Here is a 16,064-nt window from a genome sequence, read left to right on the forward strand (position 1 = left end):
CTCCTGTACTACAGCATCCCCTTGTGGCCGGCTTCTCCCAGGTGGAAGCAGAAGGGCTCTATGCAACGGTAAAGGGGGGTTGTAAAAACAGTATCTTTGGTTGCATTCACGGGCAATTTCATTTTGTGATTGGAGTTCAGAAAAGCAGTATTTTTTTTTTTTTTAAAAATCAAATCATGTTGGGGGGCTAGAGCCCTAAAATCAGAACATCTGATACAAATTTCCCTATGAAGCAAAAAAAAAATTATCCCTCCTCCCAACACTTATAAACAGGCCAGGTTTACAAATAGGGTAGTCCAAAAGCAAATGAAGTTTATCTGTAAACCAACTTTTCCATTAGTATTAGTCTTGTCTGTTGATACAGATGCAAGTTGTGTGTGTGTGTGACCATGTAGCTGTGTTGCCAACCGAAAACCCTTCATTTGACAGTCCTTCATGTGGCATGCAGGTGAGCGCATGGCATTCAAAAGCCTCTTAGCACATGAGTCGGCTTGATGATATTACTTAGGATTTATGCAATTTGTTTCAAGCATTCGGAACAGTTCACATTCTGTTATCTAGCCCTGTAAGGTAAGCCAGAAGTGAGACCCACACACTTAGGGTATCTAGTTTGCCCAATCAATAATCAATTTATTAGATTTTTTTTACCCCACTCTTCCAACAGGCTCCCATTTTGCCTAATATAACCATTTTGTAAGACGCCAACCAGAAGTAAGGTTTGAAAGTGGGGAGCTCCTGGTTCATGCTCATAGCCAGGGCACGAGGACACTTGCGGTCTCTGATGTGTAGAATCTTCATGTATGTTACTACGAGAGGCCTGTACCACATCAGCAAAAGCTCAAAAACTGGCACCAAGTTGGTGCACATGGTATGTGATACATGCAGCATGGAGCTTGCAAAAACAAAAACTGCATCGTTTTAGGCAGACTGTACATGGCACTGCAACGCTGAAATCAGCCCTCAGCGACTCTAGCTGAGTCCATGCTTGGGTCCACTGCTTCTGCAGAGTTTGGTTTCATTACAAATCCATAAACAAAGCTGAAACTATCCTGAGCTGAGTTCTCTCACACCGCATGGTGAAAATAAGGGACCCTGTATCATCCTGACAACTGGAAAGGACAATTTAACCGCACAAGAAGAAATCTGCTGGAAAACAGCGCTGCAGCAGCTCTTACAAGAAAACAGCTTGTTTTCCTTGTGGCTCTTTACACAAATTTGGATAGTTCCACAGATTTCTGCTAAGTGCCAGGCATGCAACTAACCATGGAAGTGAGACATCCATATGCAACCATCAATGGACAGGCTATTTTCCAGGACAGCAGAGTCAAAAAAAGATCCCTGACCCAAAAAGTCTACAACTAATTCGCAGAGGGATAGAGGTAGTGCTTAGAAATCTGCCATTTCCAAGGATGATCTTCCTTATAGGCAGCTTTCAACTAACACGGCAGTAGCTCTCATTTCACAGCTTTGCTTTTGGGATCTCTGCATTCTTCCACCCTTTCCTTCAGCTTTGTTTCATATGGTGGCTATAGCCTCCTTGGGGTGGGTAGGCTTCAGGCAAGTGTAGGACACTGCTCCTTTTGTTTTTATATTAGAAATGATTGGCTCCCTGACACCTTTGCCCCTGTGTTGCTTGAGCACCAGACATACTTGGCAGCAAAGTAGAGGAGTCCTCCCTTCTTCATTCCTTCCTTAGGCCCTGAGGACTGAACACACCATTCCACTGCCACAATGTGGAGCTTATGAGAAACACACTAAATGCCACCAGCGACTGAATAATTAGGCTGTGTGTGTGTATTTGTGTCCATTTGGACAGCGGCCATTGCTCTGCCTCGTTTTGGCCCACTCCGTTCCTAAGGATTAGATTGCCAGTAGAATTAAGGGCCTGAGGAGACATAAACACTTCACATCACCCCTAGGGCTGGGCGATATCAGCTTTTCAGCATCACAATGTATCACCAGCCAAACATCGTGATAATGTGATACATTGCAATGTTGAAAAGCGGAGAGAGGAAAGAGCTGCGTCGGCCCCGTGAAGCGATGGGGTGAAATCGCCTCAACTCCCTTGGCAGGAGCAGTGGTGGTTTCACCCTGGCACCTCGTGGGCTGTTCGTTCCTCCCTCCATGCGCCGGTGGTGGCGGTTTCACTTGCGATACACCGCTGGGTGAAGGTGCCACTGTGCTCTGGCCCTCAAGAGCATTATTGATACATTGCTCAGGCCTAATCACTCCATTCTCTTCTATAATTTAAATCAGGATGTTGCGAGACTACAACACCCATCATCGTTGGCTACTGGTTATGCTGGCTGATGACTCAGACCACAACTGTAGGGCCACAGGTTCCCCACCCACTGTTTTAAGTAGGCCTCGAGGAAGCTCCCTCACATTTCTGAGGAATATATGGGGCGTATATTTTTAATTTCACCTCTGTATTGCTGTGAAGAACTTGAAGTTACTGGACTCTCCCTTTCCCTTTTCTGAATAAAGTGAGGATTCAGCAGCACAATGCCACATGAGCTAAGCCAAGCCCTATAAAGGGAAGGAGGATTTATTTATTTTTAATAAACCTATTTGGAGGACTTGCTAGAAAGAAAGAAAGAAAGAAAGAAAGAAAGAAAGAAAGAAAGAAAGAAAGAAATGAGACGAGCTCTCATTTAAAGAAAACAATGTGCAATTGATTTCTGAGAAGAGAAAGGAAAACACAGGTAAGGGGAAATCTTGCTGTTCTAGAGATTATGAAAGGTTCAAAGAGAGGCTTGGAAAAGCTGCTCAGAAACTGTGTATGTAGTCTAGTTAAGGCACTTAATGGCTTGTGAAGGAGTTAGTTTCCAAGGAAAAGTCAGATGGAGCTTGGGTTGACTAGCACCTGTGGCAAGAGTTTGCAGAAGAAATGAGAGGAAGCAGGAAGGCAGGACAATTTCTAGATAGTGCTCAGCTTCTGAGCAGCCTCTTTAAGTGACCCTTGGTTAGCTTCCAACGAAAGCAAGCGATTGACGGAGGTGGGAAACTGGAGAAAAACACCTCCCATTATTCCCGCCTTGAGAAGAATGTAACAAGGTGTAGAAAGAACGGAGAGCAAGGAGTGTTTGGTAAGAGCACAATTATCACCCAATCTCTCTGTCTAGGGCCATAGTGACAACCAAGACTTCTGGCCACTGTGAAGGCTTTCCTTGTGCAAGGAGACTAATTCAAATTGTGCAATGGTAACTAGTGTACAGTGGTACCTCGGGTTACATACGCTCCAGGTTACAGACTCCGCTAACCCAGGAATATTACCTTGGGTTAAGAACTTTGCTTCAGGATGAGAACAGAAATTGTGCTCTGGCGGCAGCTGGAGGCCCCATTAGCTAAAGTGGTGCTTCAGGTTAGGAACAGTTTCAGGTTAAGAACGGACCTCCGGGACTAATTAAGTACTTAACCCGAGGTATCACTGTATTTGGAACTGCTGCACTCCTGTGAGATGACTGTACCACATCAGCAAAAGCACATAAACTGGCTCCAAGTAAAAGCAGTGTAGATACTGATCTATTAGTAATAGGAAGATATCCTGTCTGCTGTATGCCCATGATGTGGTGCTCCTATCACTCTCCCAATTAGGTCATAATAATCTGCTCACAGCTTTCAGCTCGTATTGCAAGTGGGAAGAGCTTGTCGTGAATTACTCAAATACCAAAATTTTGGTCTTTGGGAAGCGTAGCCCCAGTTTCAAATGGAAAATGGACCAACAGAATCTCGAGCAGATACGCTCCTTTAGGCATCTGTAAGTTCTTTTCACTGAGACACTATGATGGAAGGGGCATATCGAGGCTGCGAAACTCAAAGCGCAGAAAGCTTGTGGGGCATTAATGAAATTCTATTTTACGTTGGGTTGCCAGTTACTAGAACCTCTGTTGAAAACAGTGGCGTAGCGTGGGGGGTGCCAGGGGTGCCAGCCGCACCGGGTGCAACATTTGGGGGGGCGCGAGTCCAGAGGGAAGGGACAAGCAATCGAGGCTTGGTTGGGGTGGGGGGTCGTCGTCTCTGCCACTGCTTCTGTTTTCCGCTGCGCTGAGGCGAGCTGGGCGCGGCCAGGCATGCAAGCGCAGCGCCTGGCCAAGCGCTGCAGCCTGGGGAGCCGGTGCCTTAGTGCCTCGCCGTCGGCCGCGCAGCCGTTGCCCAAGCTCGACAACTCGTGGAGGGCGCCTCTCTCTCTCTCTCTCTCTCTGCCTGGAGGGGAGGGGCTTTCCCTGCTCTTTGTTCCGTTTGAGCAAACACAGCAACGAAACAGAGCAGGGTGGGCAGTAAGACCCTGAGGCAGAATGCAGGAAAGCAGCCACTTCCTCTTTTCAGGTTTCCCTTCTCCGGTACCTACCCACCCACGTTTATTGCGAGGGAAATCTAGCTGACTGCAGGGAAGGGGTTGGGTGCATGTAATGTGTGACAAAGGCATCAGGTGTACGTCTTGGGTGGAAAGGGTATAAGGGTGGGGAGGTAGAGTGCATTAAAAAAAACCAAAACATTGTGGATTTAAACAAGGAAAATGTAGCATAATCTACTGTTTGTAAGGGCCCTTTGGGATTGGTTTTACCCATCTCAGACAGTTAGCTCATAGTGTAAATAAAGATGGCTGTTGTTTACATTTTTTTAATAAAAGCATCAACAACAATCCTTTTGCACGGTCTGTTGTGCTGTGTTGCAGAACTTTTTGCAGTTGCAGGATTAGGGATGGTGTTCTGTGCTACAGTGGCGTAGCGTGGGGGGTGCAGGCTGGGCCGGCCACACCGGGCGCAACATCTGGGGGGCCGCGCTCCACGGGTTAGGGGGCGCAAAATCCACGGGTTAGGGGGCGCAAATTACTTGCCTTGCCCCTGGTGCTGACAACCCACGCTACGCCACTGGTTGAAAATCTTTGCCAGTAAAGTGGTTTCCCAGATGCTCCACGGAGTAGCGATATGGGACATGGATCCAAATGCTAACAAAGCCTTAGAAATAGTGCAGAACAAATTCCTCAGGAAAGTGCTCTCGCTCCCCAATGGGACTCCAGCTGCTCTTCTCCGCATGGAAACGGACGTGACAACAATATGGGCTAGAACTGGTTATCTGTGTCTAAACTATGTGAAAAGACTCCAGTCTCTTTTGGAGGAGAGATTCCCCACTATGTCCCACACAGAACAGGAACAGACTAAATGTTGAAAGGATGGCATCCAACGTCTCTTGACCCAATACCAATTACAATATCTTCAGGTGATCATGAAGATGGATAAGAGGCACTTAAGAGATTGTCTCTTCAGGTCTGATGCAGAATGGGATTTAACCACAATTGCCTCTACCCAAAGTTCACCAGGGTTCCCACTTATCAAAATGGAGCACATCCGAGCTAGATATCTGACAAGGCTCCTACTTGCCGCACTAAGAATTGTTTTTACAGAATTACGATTCCAATCAATGCCCTCAGCGGTGGTGGGTGGTCGGTACAGCAAAGTACAGTACATGGAGAGACTTTGTCTCTGTGGGCAACCTTGCATAGAGGATCTGTACCACTATATATTGCAATGCCCGCTATATATAGAACCAAGAGACCGATTTATAAAACCCCTGCTTACGAATGGAACACACTCAAACAGGGTGGAAAGGGTGAAATGGCTGCTGAGTGATACTGATGACTTTGTAACTTATAAAGCAGCACTGTATGCATTGGCAGCTAAGAAGATGAGGAGAAAAGAACTAGATAAAACAGTGGTCAATTGCCAAGGAGATTCGGACATTTAAGCTGGCACATTCTACTTGAGAACCCCCTGCTATTCTATCATACCCAACAAATGATTTCTAGGAGACGCAGCCGTGGTTTATTGTATTTGCAGTGCCTGATGTTTTTATGGTTTTTATAGTTATTGTTGCTTTTCTTTTTGTTCCCTTTGTGAATGATGCTATGGCCTTTGGCTAGTGCAATAAAGTTTATGATGATGATGTAGATACTGCTAGTGGGCGAGGCGCTTGGTGAAAGAATGACATAACAAACAAAACAGATATTAAGACAAAGGTGAAAATTATCTTGGTTTTGATATAGGCTAAAGCTGTTTACAAAATAGTTCTGTCTTCTAAAAAGACAACAGGAGTTCAATAGGAGTTCTCATTGAAGGTAAAGTGTCTCTTAAAAATAGTTTATTGTAGAGGATATAAAGCTATTTTAAAGAGTCTATAAAAAGTAACACCTTTGCAATCTTCATCCCATTGTCGAGCTTTGTGCTGTCCTATTATTTATCTGCCGAGACAACCAAGAAATGAGCAGAAGCCCCATGTGACACAGCTATTGCTGGACTGCACTATTTCTGACTCCTCGTGCATCTCCCCCTTTCTGCCTTGCACCAGGGATGGGGATTGGATCCAGCTGGCGGGTTGGATCCTGACCTTCCCCACTGGCCAAGTTTCATAGGTGGGCAGGGCCACCTTATCACTTGACATCACTCAATGTCAAAATGACACCAGGCGATCCATCTTCACCACCCTGGTGCATGGTGCTTTGAAGCCCCAGCAAGTGGCCAATCATCGGGCCTTCAAAGCAACCTGCATGATTCTCTGCAAACACCACCAACCAGCTGAGTGTTGGCGCTTGCACCATGCATGGGGCTTCGCAGGTGCTGCTAGTCAGCTTACCCTCCCCACTAACCCAGCCCCATCATTACTTGCCCCACACCAGACCCAATATGGGATGGCCAAAGCTGCCTTGAGTCTGGGCCAGGGGAAAGGTGGGGTACATCACCATTGCCTACATCACCATCATCACCACCATCATGGAGGCATGGGGAGAGGGGGGCTAATTAGGCCATATGCCCTCCCAACCCGTAGAAAACTAGCGTCTTAGGGGCAGGGGAAGGCTCATCTACAGCATTTTCCTCAACATGTTTGTCTCGTGCATTTCATGGGAAGCCTTCAGCCTCTGCCCTGGCAGTCTGGGAACAGACCTCACCCAGGGGCTTCCGGTTCCTCTGTCGGGATTCACAGAATGCTGTGAGAGATAGTAAGTCTGCAGGCTTGAGTTTGCTAGCTGATACAATCAGCCTGCAATACTTTCTATGGAAGTGCTGGGTCAGCGGTAATGTGCTGACAGTTGATTGGCTGTCTTCGGTTTAAAAGGGAAACCCACCCAGCAGTAAAGGGGTGGTGTAGAAGAGTGTGGTCAGAGAGGGAGAGATAGAAAGGTCTTCCTATTTGCCTTAAGGTGCAGCCAGGTACTCTGTTTGACTGTACGAACTGCTCGTGTATTATAGCCTGCAGATATTTGTATATATAGCTCACAATAAATACACTGCACTGAAGAACCTGGAACTCTGAGCATTTCTGCTAAAGCACCGCGAAGAATTCGCGACACCCTCCGCTCCAGCTCTTCGTACACCTGAGGAGTCAAAGCAGCTTGGGATTGATGTTTACCCTGAGACTTGAAAACATCCCCACGTGCCTGACCAGGTTGGGCTCCACCACGAAGGCCCGCTCGCCCTTGGTGTGCAGCAGCGAGTACAGGGCCGTGTCTTTGGCAAAACCCGACCGGCAGCGCAGCTTCTTCAGGTAGCCCAGCGCACGGTGGGCAGAAGGGGCAGAGAACAGCATAGCAGGGGTGCAGCACTCGGTGGCAGGCACGACGTTGTAGAGGGGCGGGGCCAGGCGGCGCAGCTCCAGGAGGTAGTGACGCCCAACCAGCTCCACCAGCAGCATGCTGTACAGGGCGAAAAACAGAGCGATGGGCCAGCTGGGGCCGGGGCGGCCGGCCGCCCAGGCATACGCAAACCCCAGCAGCGAGCCGCCCAGCATGCCCACTCCGAGCCACTCCAGGATCCTCATGGGCTCCGGGTTGAGGTAGCGCTGCAGTCTCTCGGGGTGGTAGAGCTTCACGTAGAGGGCGTCTCGGAGGTGGGGCTTGGAGAAGCGGACCTGTAATAGGTGGTTCAGCACCGGGAAGATCTCATCCTCTGGGACGGCATCGTCTTCCACCAGCAGCACGTGTTCCGGGTCATAGTCCTGCAGCGACTTCTCCAGGCAGTAGGCGTAATCCCTCTTCTCCTTCTCAAACTGGTTCAGTGACGGCTCCGGAGCCTGCCGGCTGCCATAGCGGTTTGCCACGCCAAAGAAGCCGGCCAGCAGCTGGGCGTCCGCATGGGTGCTGGGGTCGGCCTCCACATTGCAGAGCAAGATCTGATGGCGCCGGCAAGGGGCCCCGCACTGGTGGAGCAGGCTGTGGAAGCGAGACGCCACCTGGAGGACGTAGTGGAACTCGGGGTGCCGCTGAACGGTGATGATGGTGATGAGCAAGCCCGTCCGGCGGGCCTCGCCGGGCGCCGGCTCAGAGGCATTGTGCACCCGCAGCCTCTCAAAGTAGTGGAGGGCTCTCAGGCCGTCCTCCTGGTTCTGCCGGAGGAAGTCTTGGCTCATGGGGCTCAGGTACCAGCGCCGCAGGTAGTAGTAAGAGTGAAGGAGGCGGTGGCAAGTCAGGGGCGCCAGCACGACGAACGTCACCGCCGTCAAGGCAAGGAGCTGCAGGAAGGGGCTGGACCAGCGGCACAGCCTCCCACAAGGCTGCAGTCCTCGCGGCAGCATGGCGGCCACTTCCAGGGGGTCCCGGGCTCATGCCTCAGGCCATTCCTCAGGGCCGGAGGGTCTTCCGGTTGGGTAACGGAGCTGAATTGCTAGGGTCTGATCTGTGAAAAGAGGAGGGGGAGGGGGGAGAAACAACATTTGTGGACTGTGTCGCATCAGATCAGGCTGATTCAGAAGTGAAGGTACAAAAAGACGAGGGGCCACCACAATCTCTGCTGAGAAGCCAGGCTGCAGCAGAGGAAGGAAGAAAATGAGTGCAAGGCCACTCTGTTGCTCCAGCTGAGACCCCAGCTGTTTTCCATGCCTCCACTCTGAGCTTTCCCACCCCAGTTGCCTATTAAAAGAGCCTGTCACCAAAACCTTGCATCTGAGTTTGTTTATGCCAGGCATAGGCAAACTCGGCCCTCCAGATGTTTTGGGACTACAACTCCCATGATCCCTAGCTAACAGGACCAGTGGTCAGGGATGATGGGAACTTTAGTCCTGAAACATCTGGAGGGCTGAGTTTGCCTATGTCTGGTTTATGCTCTCTATTTTCCCAGTACCTTTTTCTGTTATTTATTTTATTTGTTTATTTCATGAAATTTATTATACTGCTTGCTTGTAGGATAGAACCTCAAAGCAGTTCACAAAAAGAGATAAAACAATAAGATGACCACTAAAAAAAATAATGCACAGCTATAATTTTAAACATACAAAAAGCTGAAAACAGATCAGAATAGACCAAACTCGTACAAACTTTCTAAACATCTGGGTAGGCTTGCTGAAATTAGCAATGTCTTCAGCAGGGACCATAATGAATAGTGAAGGCACCAGCCTGATATCTATAGGCAGGGAGTTATAAAGTGCCACTGCAGCCATACTGACTGACTCAGTTCTTACGGTGCAGGTATTGTGTGGATCCTATAAAAGTGTGAGTTCCACCAATCAAAGTGGGCGCGTGAGAACATCTGGGGTAAGGCAATCTTTTGCGCTACACCTTTTAAGATTAAACAACTGAGGCTGCTGGCTGTCCTGTTTGTAGTGATCCCCCCCCCCCAATCATTTTTATGTAAATGTAAATTTATAACAATACCAAGTACACATCCGTATATAGAGATTACTCTGAATCCTGAGACTTCCCACCATCCCTTCCATGGGTCTTATTGTTAACATTTTCAACAGCACATTATTTCATAATCTATATTTTGTATCTGTCCATATGGTCCGAAATATTTGTTACATTACAAGCGATATTAAAACCCTGCTAATGTTTTCATCTGCTTACAGCAGTCTCCTAAATAAACTATAATTCCCCCCCCCCCATTCTTTCCTGAAGTTTTTGTCTTCTTGGTTCCTGAGTGTGTTTGTAGTGATTTCTAAGTTGTTCTGGAGGCTATTTTTTTTTTGTTTTGGCTGATGAGCAGGATTAAAATGTAAACTATCATAGATGCCTGCCTGGAACCAGAAAGGCCCGTTCATGAAGTTTTTTTTTTGTGTGGTTTAAAGTTGATTATGTGATAATCCTAATCCTCTAAGAAAAGAATGTGTTAGAATTTTCCCAGGCCAGATGGCTCAGCTGGTTAGAGCAAAGTGCTGATCATGCCTAGGTTGCAGGTTTTATCCCGGCATATTCCTGCATTGCAGGGGGTTGGACTAGATGATCCTCAGGGTCCCTTCCAACTCTACAGGTCTTTGGCTCTATAGGATGAGACTTCCCAGCGGGCCTGGTTAGGTTCCCCCTACTCAAGCAGAGCTTTCTTTTTAGACAAAGGTTTTTATACATTTGTTTTATGTATTTGTGCAATTTTGTTTTTTGCACTGCCACAGGAAATGAAGAGTTGGGCATACTCCACTAAAGACGAGACGTTAGCCAACCCCCTTACACCAGCGAAAGGTCACTGATCACAAGGTATTAAAGGTAGTTTACACAGGTAAGGTCAAGCAAAGGAGAATGGGGCAGGGTAACCACAAGTATCGCCAGCTGGCCTCTTGCTGGACCTCTCCTCCAACCTTAGAATGTTGTTATGAAACACTGCCAGACAGCTGTCACAGCTGTCAGAGGTCTCTTTTGAAAGAAGTGTTTCTTACGCCATGACAGCCCTTCTAGAAGTGAATGCACTGCCCAGAGAGGGGCAGGACAAGGGAAACACTCCTGCCCCACAAAACTACTTGGAAGAGAGAAAACAATCTTGAGCGTGCCTTCATTTTGATCTGGCAGAGCTCAGCTGGTAGGAGTTTTGCAGAAATCCTGTGGCTTCCGTGGCCATGGTTAAAGAGATTCATGTAACAAACAATGCCATTGCAGAAGATTAAAAAAAACTCACGCTGGAAAGGCAGGGCAGCTATTTCAAGAAGATGGAATGAAGTTGTACCTGCAGACATTAAGTCCCATCTCTGCCTGTTCCCCAGGGCTAAACCATTCGAGTGGCAGCCTCGGCCTCTTCCTTCCCCGAATGCAGACCGCATTTGAGGTAGTCCCTTTATTTCCAAACTCGGAAATTTTAATCCTCGTGTCTCTCGCGCCTGCTCTCTCTTCTCCGCCTCAGTTAACCGAAGATTAGTTTCCGGCATAACACACCCCTATTATTTTCCTCGGAATCAGCAGCTTCTGTCACCCCACCCCGCCCTCAATGCGCGGGGATGAATTAGGGCACCACACAATAATAATCGGCAGAAAAGCACCCGGAGGCCCGCCATAGGTCATGGGGAGCCCCACAAAGATCTCGGGCCGGCCTGGAGGCTTGAACCCCAGTCCCCTGCGCCCGCCCCGTGCGTCTTTACGCACAGAAATGCCTTTTCGAAATGGCCCCGGACAAGCTTCCCACCTGCTTACAGGAAGGTTTAAAAAACGGAACGGATGTATCCGCCGCTCACATACCTGGGGAAAAACAACCATCGCCGATACGAGTCGAAGAAAACCCCTCAAGTGGGAGGAGAGCGTGCTGACCCCCCCACCCCTTGGAACAGAACCGGCACTTAATCCCGAGTCCTCCCTGTTGCCTCTTTACGCGTCCCGGCAACAGCTCGGAATCCGAGTTCCGCTTTTTCTTGTTTGCTTGTTGCTCTCCTACTCGCCGGCAGGTTCCCCCGCCCCCCCCCCCGTTTTGTTTCCTCCCTTGCCTCTCTCTCTGGCAACGAGGGTGGGATCAAAGACATGAAGGCTGGACATGTGACTACCGCGGCCAGAGAGAGAGAGAGACGCAGAGCGGAATCCCAAGTCATAAAAAAGAGTTGCCTGCAGCAGCTGGTGCTGCGCGTCTTCTAGACCAGGCGTAGGCAAACTCGGCCCTCCAGATGTTTTGGGACTACAACTCCCATCATCCCTAGCTAGCAGGACCACTGGTCAGGGATGATGGGAATTGTAGTTCCAAAACATCTGGAGGGCCGAGTTTGCCTATGCCTGGGCTAGACGCTTGGCGACACCTTTCTGATGAGATTCATAGAATTGCAGTGTTGGAAGGATCATCTACACAAACTCCCTGCAATGCAGGAATCTTTTGCCCAACGTGGGGCTCAAACCCCTGACCCCGAGATTCAGAATCTCATGCTCTAGCAACTGAGCTGCTAACAGCATTCATTCCATTTATCCAGTGATGGCCAAACTCGGCCCTCCAGCTGTTTTGGGACTTCAGTTCCCATCATCCCTGACCACTCGTCCTGTTAGCTAGGGATGATGGGAGTTGTAGTCCCAAAACAGCTGGAGGGCCAAGTTTGGCCATCACTGTGATTTATCAATTTGCCCATTTTTCAATAATAACAGTAACAATAACAATGCATGTTAACTTGTGCTTCATGGTTCAGACGGATAACATGCCCTATGCAAAAACACTTCAAAGCAGGCAAGGGCAGCAGCTGGTAACATTTTGGCTTAGTGAGACTGCAAGTTTTAACTTGCTGTTTGCATCCCAGCAGCGCTTAGGAGAGGGAACAGAGTACAATTGTCTCCTGTAAAGAAAACTCAATTATTCTTTGCATGTCTTTTATGGACAAGGGGGAAACTTCCATGTAAGATGGAAGGCAGGATTGCCTTCAGCCCTGTATCAGTAAGTTTTTAATGTTTGACATTTTATTGCCTTTTTATGTGCTGGAAGCCAGCCAGAGTGGAACCCAGCCAGATGAGCAAGGTACAGTCATACCTCATGTTACATTTGTTTCATGTTATGTTCTTTCAGGTTACGTCCCGCAGTGACCCAGAAGTACCGGAAAAGGTTACTTCTGGGTTTTGCTGCTCGCGCATGCGCAGATGTGCAAAATGATGTCACATGCAAGCGCAGAAGCGGCGAATCGCAACCCATGCATGTGCAGATGCGCCGCTGCAGGTTGCGTTCTTTTTATGTTGTGAAGGGGCCTCTGGAATGGACCCCGTTCGCAACCACAGGTACCACTGTACAGTGGTACCTCGGGTTAAGTACTTAATGCGTTCCGGAGGTCCGTTCTTAACCTGAAACTGTTCTTAACCTGAAGCACCACTTTAGCTAATGGGGCCTCCTGCTGCTGCCGCGCCGCAGGAGCACGATTTCTGTTCTCATCCTGAAGCAAAGTTCTTAACCCAAGGTACTATTTCTGGGTTAGCGGAGTCTGTAACCTGAAGCGTATGTAACCTGAAGCATATGTAAACCGAGGTACCACTGTATTATGATTAAGAAATTAAGGTAGACACCTACTGATGTAGGTTTGGAATTTATGCATTCATTACATCATAATGCATCCATTGCCAAAAATACGATACGTGCAAACACTTTTAAAATGCTTCTAGTTGCACAGAGTTTTCTCTCCCTAGTTTTTCTTATTTTTCTTATCTTTATTTATTAAGTTTGCCAACTGAAGATCTCCAAGTGACCTACAGCAATAATCGTACACACACACACACACACTCTACCGTAAGGGAAGAAGAAACAGTGGGAGGAATAATGCAATCCATCAGTATCTCGTCTAAGATAACATTTATGAGTAAGCAACACACCCACCATATAAATCATAACAAACAGCCTTAGCTATACTCAAAAGAATGATCAAATAATACTTCTGCTCACTAATTAGCAGATAAACAGTCACCCCCCTTTTAACCACTCCCCTAAAAAAGTTTAGTATCAGGCCAGCTTAAAATGTGTTTGCAGGTTAGCACAGATAAAAATAAACTGGACTGAAGAAACTGGATGGAAAGGGAGCAATCTTTTATTTAAAAAAGGGTGGGGATCCCTTTGAATATAAGAGCAGCTGTGCTGGATCATGCCAAAGGTCCATCGACTTCAGCATCCTGCTTGTGCCCTAAGCAAGATATTCAGAGACAGACTGCATCTGAACCTGGAGAAGGAACGATATCTATACGTTATAAGGAACAACCAGGTTCAGAAACAAGTCTCCTAAATATGCTGAAGTCAGGGCGACTAACAACAAAAAGCCCCTCAATTTTCTGCTGCAGTCATATTCCCTCCGCATTCCCTGTTGCCCTTCATGTAAGGGGAGAAAGGAAGCCCCCCCCCCATAGCAAAGGAGAAAAAAGTGTTGCCAAATTGTCCTCCCGAAAGGAAGCATGTGGAAAGTTCTCCCCCCTGCCCTCTGCCATGAAATGAAAAAAACCCACACATTTTCTCTCTCTCTCTGCCTTCCAACATCTCTCTCACACACTCCTGCAAGCTAGATTGTTGGCACAGATTTGAAGAAGCACAGTTCTGATTGGCTTAAGGTGGGTGATCAGAGGCACACACACACACACACACAGATTATTTTTTGTGCCTGGAGACTTGCTGGCCTGAGAGAAACAAAAGCAGGATCGTTAAGAAGGAAAAACAAAGACCTTCCCTGTTGATTTAATTATTTGCAATTAAAAAAAAAATGGAGGGGGGCGGGCAGAGACTTCATCCACCCATTCCAGCTACAGACCTAGAAGGCTAAGCTAGAAATCATGAGATTCTGCAGGTTTCAAAATATGCATTTGCTTCCCAATCTACCCCAGATCTCTTAATTTTCATATTTAATTTTTATCAGATAACTTTATTAATAACTTTATAAATAAATATACAAATATACATACTCTTTGGAGAGTTATTGTTTGGGGTGGTTGTTTTCTCCTTTTTTGCTGTTATTGATAGTATCTTTTTGTAGCTGTGTTTATGATTTATGTGGACATTGTTCAGTTTTGTTGTGAACTTTTTGATGTGCTTTATTTACTGTTTATAAGTATACTCACTTTTGTAATTATGTAATTCTTTTCATGTTGTAAGCCACCCAGGACATGGCTTTTAACTGCAGAAAGGCGGCATAAAAAAATGAAATGGTGATAATGATATTTTCAGAAATCCCAAACCCAATATAGCCCAGCAAATTGCGCAATAGTTGTACAATAATAGACTGTTATTGAGCCAGCCAAACAGGCTCAGCTACAGAACTAAGAAGACTGCTAAAATAACGAGCGGGTTTTTCCCTAACCTTAAAAAAAATGCATATCTCTTTCCGCTAAACTCCCTCACTTCCGCTTGAGATGAACGGAATTTATGGCAAACTGTTGCTTTGGTACCCATACAGGTTGCCCAAGTCTTCGAATAACAGATTTTGTCCGCCATTACAACTTAGGGCACGAAGACTTCAAGCCACGGCGAAAAAAGGGGAAAATGAGGCTGGAACGGTAAGGGCAAAGTGGCAGCCATGTTTCTTATGGTCCCTATAACTTCAAGAGCATAGGAATTCATAAACTTTGGCGGCCATGTTTAGTAAAGGCAGAGGGGCTTCGAAATCTCGCAACGGAAGAAAGTCAGCGTTTAGCCATACGTCGCCTGTGGCATAGAGAGATGAAAAAGTGTAGAGTAGCATGACTCTTCATTTTGAAGTTTTTCCTCCTCTCCCAGGTCGGACTGCTCAGAAGAAGCCAATAGATAATGATTCTGCAGCCCGAAGGATTGGCTTTCCCTTGAAAAAAGAATCAGCAAAGAATAAAATCCCGCTAGTACGTGGGTTTTTTTTTTTTGGATCACAATGGTGCTTTAAAATCGGGGGCTGGGCAGTTACAGTGGTACCTCAGGTTACATACACTTCAGGTTACAGACTCCGCTAACCCAGAAATAGTACCTCGAGTTAAGAAGTTTGCTTCAGGATGAGAACAGAAATCATGCTCCAGCGGCATGGCAGCAGTGGGAGGCCCCATTAGCTAAAGTGGTGCTTCAGGTTAAGAACAGTTTTAGGTTAAGAACGGATCTCAAGAACGAATTAAGTACTTAACCCGAGGTACCACTGTATTGAGCTTTCCCTGCCCCTTTTATTTCTTGTACTGGTTGGTTTCGATTTCCAGACAGAAAAATCCCACCCGCAGAAACGCGTCTCAGCTCGCAGCATAAGAACATTTGAAGAACCTGGCTGGATCAAACCAATGGCCATAGGAGCCAACTCCTAGGGGCCAATGTCCCTTTGAGCTCTCAATAAAATATTTGAGGGGACTTGGGTGGCACTGTGGGTTAAACCATAGAGCCTAGGATTTGCCAATCAGAAGGTCGGCGGTTCGAATCCCCGCCACGGGGTGA

At 47.2% G+C, this 16,064-nt stretch overlaps 1 protein-coding gene across 3 annotated transcripts; it reads right to left on the reverse strand.

The window, feature by feature from the left end:
* Positions 1-6,008: 6,008 nt before the first annotated feature.
* Positions 6,009-15,184, reverse strand: PGAP4 (post-GPI attachment to proteins GalNAc transferase 4). 3 transcript variants are annotated; one of them, XM_080986926.1, is made up of 2 exons: positions 14,741-15,184; positions 6,009-8,669 (listed from the first exon to the last, which is right to left on the reverse strand). In XM_080986926.1, exon 2 carries the CDS (start codon positions 8,566-8,568, stop codon positions 7,381-7,383), a length of 1,188 nt encoding a protein of 395 aa, XP_080843052.1. In that variant the 5' UTR covers positions 8,569-8,669; positions 14,741-15,184; the 3' UTR covers positions 6,009-7,380. The 3 variants fall into 3 exon arrangements, with proteins under 3 accessions (XP_080843052.1, XP_080843050.1, XP_080843051.1); XM_080986924.1 differs by lacking the exon at positions 14,741-15,184 and adding an exon at positions 11,429-11,803; XM_080986925.1 differs by lacking the exon at positions 14,741-15,184 and adding an exon at positions 10,923-11,326.
* Positions 15,185-16,064: the final 880 nt, after the last annotated feature.

The sequence above is a fragment of the Podarcis pityusensis genome (assembly GCF_964106645.2).
Source record: "Podarcis pityusensis genome assembly, chromosome: 17".
Taxonomy (NCBI): Eukaryota; Metazoa; Chordata; class Lepidosauria; order Squamata; family Lacertidae; genus Podarcis; species Podarcis pityusensis.

Bases quoted from the DNA above. Each gene is read 5' to 3' on its own strand.
- PGAP4 (XM_080986926.1), bottom strand. From the start codon at position 8,568: ATGCTGCCGCGAGGACTGCAGCCTTGTGGGAGGCTGTGCCGCTGGTCC.